At 49.4% G+C, this 7584-nt stretch overlaps 1 protein-coding gene across 5 annotated transcripts in view; it reads left to right on the forward strand.

Annotated features, from left to right (window-relative positions):
* Positions 1 to 7584, forward strand: part of NFATC2 (nuclear factor of activated T cells 2) — a 158776-nt gene that overhangs the window by 109741 nt on the left and 41451 nt on the right. For all 5 annotated transcript variants that reach the window (XM_007446370.1, XM_007446369.1, XM_007446371.1 and 2 more), the window contains exons 7-9: positions 3478 to 3533; positions 4224 to 4350; positions 6566 to 7255. In XM_007446370.1, the coding sequence (XP_007446432.1) occupies positions 3478 to 3533; positions 4224 to 4350; positions 6566 to 7255 (873 nt within the window). The remainder of the gene's footprint in view (positions 1 to 3477; positions 3534 to 4223; positions 4351 to 6565; positions 7256 to 7584) is intronic.

Below are 7584 nucleotides of genomic sequence, written 5' to 3' on the forward strand. Positions count from 1 at the left end.
TTTTTTTTTTTGGGGGGGGGGGCGGTATACAGCAGCAGAGTGGGACGCTGCCTGAGATGATATTGGGCGGTGGCCTCTTCTGGCCAAAATGTCGTACAGTCCTGAGAAAACCTCGGGCACATCCCAGTGGAGGGCCTTTCTGCAGAACCCTGACAAGTTCCCCTCGTCACGGTGTGGGGAGAGGTACCTGTCTCTCAAAGGTCCACTAAGGTGGGGCCTGGAAGGTAGATGGGAGACGTGCGGGCCAGGGCAGGGGGCTGTGCTGCAGTGGCGCCTGCAGCACCATCTGGAGAGGCCGCCGTGGTCCAGTTCCTGTTGGGGGTGCCCAGAACGGCCAGATCATCTGAATTTTCTTTTTTTTTTTTTTTCAGGAGCAAAAACTTCATTTTCTGGTGAAATCTCATTTTGAAATGGCAGCAGCTAATTAAAAAGCCGCTAAGCCACTCTATAGGCCACAAAACAAGCCAGAGCTCTGGGGTGAGGCCAATTGGCTTTTAAAAAAAGGAGTAGGAGGGGTGAGAATGGTGCCCCAAGAGGCTGGAATGGAGGCAGGAGCAAGGTGGGGCAGGGCCTTCAAGGCCGCCATGGGATTTTAGATGGTATTTCTGGAGGCACAGGGGAAGCAGGGAAAGGTTTGAGAAGATGTGCGTGAACCTATGCGGTAGATACGACATAAAAAGATCGTCCCTATGTAGGACCTTTCTCCAGCCTCCCAGGAAGCTGGCATCTTCTCTCTGCTTAGTAACCTTCAGCTTCCTTCCTTGAAAGCATTCCCTTTGTTATTGGACTGTGCCAGTTGTTGGTTTAATAACTGTCTACCGCATGTCTTTGGACAACCCCCCTTCCTTCTCTGGGCCTCAGTTTTTCTATCTGATGGTGTTTGGCTGGCGAATTTTTAAGGCTACTGTCTAGCACCTGTACCCTAGAATTCTGTGGCTGTTGCTGGGTGGTGTTTTGTGTATTATGTATGCTCACCGGAGATGGAGACAAGTGTCAAATTTGGGAAGAAGGGCTCCTTTCCATTTCTCTTGGGTCCTTAGACCAGGAGAAGGGACTTTGAGGACTCTCCTCATGGTTGACACCCTTTTCATCGCACCGTCATTTTGTATTTTCTATGCATCTCCCACTTATTGGCGTGAGTCAAGGAAGAGAGCTGCGTGGCAGCTTTATGGACCCAGCTTAATATTTCCCAATCACGTTTCTGGGTACTTCTTGCTCTCTCCTCCCAATTTTGAGACATGAAAATGGTCCTTTCTTTTCTAAGTGAGTGATGCTCATACATGGTAATGAACCAAACCCAAAGAGCCATGGTACCATCAATGGCAGAACTCAGTTCGGCCACTGAGAGGCTGGGGGTGGGTGACACGCCAGTCGTCGACATGCTGTTCATTTCCTCAATTAATTTATTACTTGATCTTCTGACTTAGAGCTTGCACTGCAGTTAGTGAATAGAGACATGTTTTTTTGTTTGTTTGTTTGTTTTTTGCGGTACGCGGGCCTCTAACTGTTGTGGCCTCTCCCGTTGCGGAGCACAGGCTCCGGACACACAGGCTCTGCGGCCACGGCTCACGGGCCCAGCCACTCCACGGCATGAGGGATCTTCCTGGACCGGGGCACGAACCCGTGTCCCTTGCATCGGCAGGCGGACTCTCAACCACTGCGCCACCAGGGAAGCCCGAGACGTGGTTTTTTGATGAGGACCCGTGCCTAGCTCGTACCACCACCTGAGAGGGGGACGTGTGTCTCTGTTGGATGACTTTTGACCTGTCTTTGATAAAGAAATGAGGATTTTCTCTGAAGAGTTCTGTTTCCAGGGCTTTACACACTGGAAATACCCTATCTTGATGACTTAACTTCAAATTCCTTGACATCTATCCGTGTATCCTTTCTTGCTTCCGTCTGAGCAGTGGCTGGTGTCAGCTCCTGGCTTTATCCTGGCCCCATCAGCAGCCTTTGGAGCTGCTGACACTTTTGTATGCTCAGACGTGAGATGTTTACTCGGCACCTACAGTATGTTGGGTGTTGGGGAGACCGTGACAGCGATAACTTGGTCCCTCCCTCAGGGAATCTCACACCATAGTGAGAGTTGGTACACTAACCATGTTTTCCTTTTCCCTTTGGACGTAAAGCTGTGTCTTCCTTAGTCATTTCAGGGATTGCACTGAATAGAACTGTAAGGCCAAGACTTGCAGACTGACTTGTTGGGGAAGGCTCCAACTGGCTCAGTCCTTGTTCTTTCTTCAGATCATCTAGATTGCATTAGCTCTGTTAGCAATCACAAGACCTTTTATTAGTTATTATTTTGGGAAATACGTCCTATACAAGTTCAAATAATGCTTAGAAACCAGATTTCTTCGGGTGAACCTTAAGAGCTGAGACTATATGCGTTCAATTCTAACCTGTCACAGAGGCTGCTAATCGTGCTTACAAAGAGGCGGGACGCTTTGGCTAAATGTCGGGACATGATACATCCCCAGCCCACCTTGGAGAGTTAATGCGGCACCTGAGCAGATCAAAGGCTCTGAGAAATCCTGCAGTAAAGAAACCCACTTGACTCTGACTCCGCCTTCTCCAAATTCTTACTAGCTGGAAGAACTTGCTTTCCTTGCTCATAAATCCATTTAATATTCTTCAGAGCGAGTGTTCCACAAAACACCCTGGAAACACTTGTGGAAATGATTTGTTTCAGCCGAAAACTGCCACTGGCCGATGTAGGTGGTCAGCAAAAAAAAAAAATCTATTATTTGCAAATGCAGAGTTTTGTTTGGCCCAACTTGTTGGCCCCGAACTGGGGAACCAGTGCCCTGCTCCAGGGGAGGAGGGTTTACCCCTGAGCAAACCTCTCAGCGCCTGCTGTAATGAGTCACATGAGAGCCAGGCTCTCTGTTGACTGAAAGGTGAAGGGTGGGTGCCTGTGTTTCCACTCACTCCAAGGCCTCACGAGCCAGGACATTGTTTAAGCCTCTTAGGACAGAGTATGTGAGCCACCTGTGTTCTCAGACAATGAAGAACATGTCTGGGACAGCCAGGGATCTGTAATGGGGCCCCTGTGACAGTCTTGGCAGATGCAGAGTGTTTTGGAAATAGTCTTTGGTTGAACAAAGCGTATTAGCAAGTAAAGCATATAACAATACTTTTTTTTTTTTTTTAAAGAAAGAAAGATATGTGGACATTCAAATATAGAGAAAAAAAATAACGGTATTGGGACAATGGGCAATTTCTCTTTTTTCCCTTATCTTGTATTGTTGCCCAGTTTTCTGTTGTCAAGGTGCCTTTTCTTTGCAAAAAGAAATATGCATTTATAGAAATAAAAATACATATAGGTACATCTATGCATACATAATGCAAACGCGCAGGTGTACTTTACTGAAATCATCTAACACGTAAGCCAAGATATGTATAAGTTGGTGAGTTTTTGTCTTAAATTCTCAGTTGCTAATAGTTCCTTCAAAGTCTGTCATTTTTAAATTTTTCCAGATGGGCAGCAGATTTGGGAGATGGAGGCCACGGTGGATAAAGACAAGAGCCAGCCTGTAAGCACGCGGACGCGACGACTGGACGCCCTGTCCTCCCCTCCCCCACCTCCCTCGTGCTCTCTTTCCCACTTCTTTCCTCTTCCTTCATCAAAGTCCCAGTGCTTTGGACCTAAAAGGCACTCAGTGGGTATTGAATTGATGAATGAATTACACGTTTATTGAGCACCACGCCCTTTTGATTTGTAGCAGTGACATCTTCATATACCTTGATAGAGTAAGTGGTAAGTCTTTCTTCGCTGCAGCTGAAAAGTCAACTTCCGCTTAATTAGAATTTTGCCTGTAAATGTACGGAACGTGTCACGAGTCCTTTTACTTTTATTTATTTCTTTATTTTTATTGGAGTATAATTGGTTTACAATATTGTGTTTGTTTCAGTTGTACAACAAAGTGATTCGGTCATGTATATGTATGTATCAATATTCTTCTTTTAAAAATTCTTTTCCATTATAGGTTATTACAAGATGTTGAATATAGTTCCCTGGGCTATACAGTAATATACAGTATATTCCTTGTTGTTTACCTGTTTTATACTGAATACATGGTAGTGTGCACCTGTTAATCCCATACTCCCAGTTTATCCCTCCCCACCACGAGTCCTTCTAGATGGGCTGGTTCACTGTGCTTAGGACCTTGGATGGCAATTTAGATGTGGTTGCAGTTAAATTATTGACAACTCCTTTCTTTCAGAACATGCTTTTCGTCGAGATCCCTGAGTATCGGAACAAGCACATCCGGACATCAGTGAAGGTGAACTTCTGCGTCATTAATGGGAAAAGAAAACGAAGTCAGCCTCAGCACTTTACCTACCATCCAGGTAAGAAGTTCTCTCCGAAGGCCCCCTGTGTGTGGAGAGGCAGCATCGGCCTCTGGGTGAGGATGCACGCGATCTGCTGGGTGACCTAGGGCAGGTGACTCAGCCTCTCTGAGCCTGTTTCCTCATCTGTCAAATGGCACCTTCCTTATAAGAGTTATATAAATCAAATGCACATAAAGTGCTTAGGATGGCACACATCAACAATATTAGCTATTGTTGTTATTAATATTTTCTTGCGAGGGCAGAATAATGATGGGGCACATGTAGACTTGTTCACCAGCAGGTGGTAAAACTGATGACTCCTATCCCTGTTTTAGATTTGATCACAATAGGGGTAGAAGGTGAATATGCCCTAAAATGCGGAATCTTAGGGACCCCACAGCAGGTGGTCACCTGGTGGCCAAATGGAGTTGCTGGGTGGATAACCAGGCCAGGAGGCCTCATTCTCACAAAGCACTACAGTCCTAAGAAGGGCGACGAGAGCCATTTTGCATTCATTCGTTTGTCCAGAAAATATCTGAGTGCCAGGCACTGTTTTAGCTTGGAGACACAAGAGTGAACACAACAAAAATCCCTGCCCTCCTGAAGCCGATGTTCTAACAGGGGATTCAGATGAAAGATAATACTGATGGGAGGGGATTCAGATAATAAGTAATACTGATATTACTGATATGTTGTGTTGTGGTTAGGGCTGCAGAAAGAGGCTACAAACTTCCCAAGGCTGAGACAGGCCTGCCAGCAGCCTTTCCAGGAAATCTACAATCTGAGAATGTCAGCCAGGGTGTAATTTCCAACCTGTGACAGTTTCACATGGAGCCTCTGGGCTGCCGGCAGCACAGAAGTGAGGGCCTGGCTTGGGTGGGGTGCGTGCGTCCACAGGTTTGTGTGGCACTGTGAGTGTTCCATTGTCCCACGACTGGTGTACCATGCCGTGAGTGGCAAAGGCCTAACGGGACCCAGAACTGGGGGAGAATCTCTGGGAGGGCTCTGGACCGCAGTTCAACGATCCTTTGTAACATAGAGGTTTTCAATTATGTGTCACGTGCTGTCGCCCCTCCTGCATGGCGATGAGGCCTCTCTGGGTCTGGGCATCAGCACTCACCTGCCTGAACTTGGCTCGAGTGAGAACTCAAGGCCCAGGTACCTGGAGACGGTCTTTGAGTGGCTTCCTGAGAAGTTGGAGTCAAAGCTGCGTTTTTGCTGTAGATGCTGAAACTCCTTTGACCCCTCCAGCCCCCAGCATTTGGGAGCCCCCCCCCCGCCCCGCCCAATTTGATTACGGTCCTGTCACCAATTCATTTACTCAAGTGAAAAGAAATCTGATTCCTCAGTTCCTGGGCCTGGTGATGCTTCGGTAAAGGACGTCGGAGAAGTACAAATTCTGGTGACTGTCCTGGGCGGGGAGAGAGGAACGGTGACCTCACCAACACTCACAGTAGTAATAGTGATAGTAGCAACAACAGCAAGCATTGAGCACTTACTGTGTGCAGTCACTGTGCGTACAGGGCACACATATCTCATTTAATCTTGCCCACAACCCCATGGGGTAGGTATGATTGTTCCTGCCAGCTAACAGATGGGGAAACTGAGGCCCAAGCCAGCAGGCCTCATTCCCCCAAAGTACTACAAAACTAAGGAGGCCGACAGTCACCGTTTGGTCATTCCTTTGTCCGGAAAATATCTGAGTGCCGATTAAGGGCCAGGTACGGTTTTAGGTGCTGGGGATCCAGCACTGAAACAAATCCTCGCTTTGAGGAGCTGACATTCCAGTGGGGGTTTCAGATAATAAGTGAGCACGTAAAGTGCACAGATACTTTAGCCGGTGGTGAGTATGATGAAGGACGGCAAGCAGGGGAGGGGGCTGGGGCTGCTAGAGCAGGAGGCGGCGGCGGAGGTGTAATTTTACGTCAAGCATTCTTCCCCGAGCTCTCCCCCTGGGCACAAAGGCTGCACAAGGGCTGACACAGACCCACCAGCCACTTTTGCACTGTCAGAAAGACCTATAGTTCAAGATCATCACCCAGGGTAAAATTTCTAACCTAAGACAATTGCACAGGGAGCCTCTTGCCCAAGGCTAATAAGTGACAGAGCCTAGATCTTTGATCCCACCCTTGTGGACTCCTAAGGCCCTGTTCCTAACCGCTGTCTGCTAATCCTCTGTGCACCCCTGTGGCACTAAGAATGGTGCACCCCATGTGCTTTTCTCTTCTCTCAGTCCCAGCCATCAAGACGGAGCCCACTGATGAATACGACCCCACCTTGATCTGCAGCCCTGCCCACGGGGGCCTGGGGAGCCAGCCTTACTACCCACAGCACCCAATGGTGGCCGAGTCCCCCTCCTGCCTCGTGGCCACCATGGCTCCCTGCCAGCAGTTCCGCTCGGGGCTCTCATCCCCCGACGCTCGCTACCAGCAGCAGAACCCAGCGGCCGTCCTCTACCAGCGGAGCAAGAGCCTGAGCCCCAGCCTGCTGGGCTACCAGCAGCCGGCCCTCATGGCCGCCCCCCTGTCCCTCGCGGATGCCCACCGCTCCGTGCTAGTGCACGCTGGCTCCCAGGGCCAGAGCTCGGCCCTGCTCCACTCCAGTCCAGCCAACCAGCAGGCCTCACCGGTGATCCACTACTCGCCCACCAACCAGCAGCTGCGCTGCGGAAGCCACCAGGAGTTCCAGCACATCGTGTACTGCGAGAACTTCGCGCCCGGCCCCACCAGGCCCGGCCCACCCCCTGTCAGTCAAGGTCAGAGGCTGAGCCCGGGCTCCTACCCGACGGTCATTCAGCAGCAGAATGCCACAAGCCAAAGAGCCGCCAAAAACGGACCTCCGGTCAGTGACCAAAAGGAAGTATTACCCGCGGGCGTGACAATTAAACAGGAGCAGAACCTGGACCAGACCTACTTGGATGACGGTAAGATGCTTGTTTTTCTCCCTGCCCGTGAGTTCGGTGCCCCGAAGCATCTCCCCAGCAAGTTTACTGTATGGCCTGGGTATCTTCCTTCACCTGTTTGGGCCTCAGTGTCCCCCTCCTTAATTTGAGGGAGTTGAATAAGATAACCTTGAAGGCCTCACCCAACTCTGTGCAAGAATCACCTCCAAGCAGGAGTTCTGGGGTGGGTGGTAGGAGTTTTAGTTGCTCCCCTACAACCATTGCAACAGAAAGAGCAAATGAGGGCACTGCCGGCCCTAGGAGTGTCCCCTGGGTCACGAACTGGGTCAGTTTAACTGCTTGCACTCTTT

This window comes from Lipotes vexillifer, unplaced genomic scaffold (assembly GCF_000442215.2).
Source record: "Lipotes vexillifer unplaced genomic scaffold, Lipotes_vexillifer_v1.1 scaffold251, whole genome shotgun sequence".
Taxonomy (NCBI): Eukaryota; Metazoa; Chordata; class Mammalia; order Artiodactyla; family Lipotidae; genus Lipotes; species Lipotes vexillifer.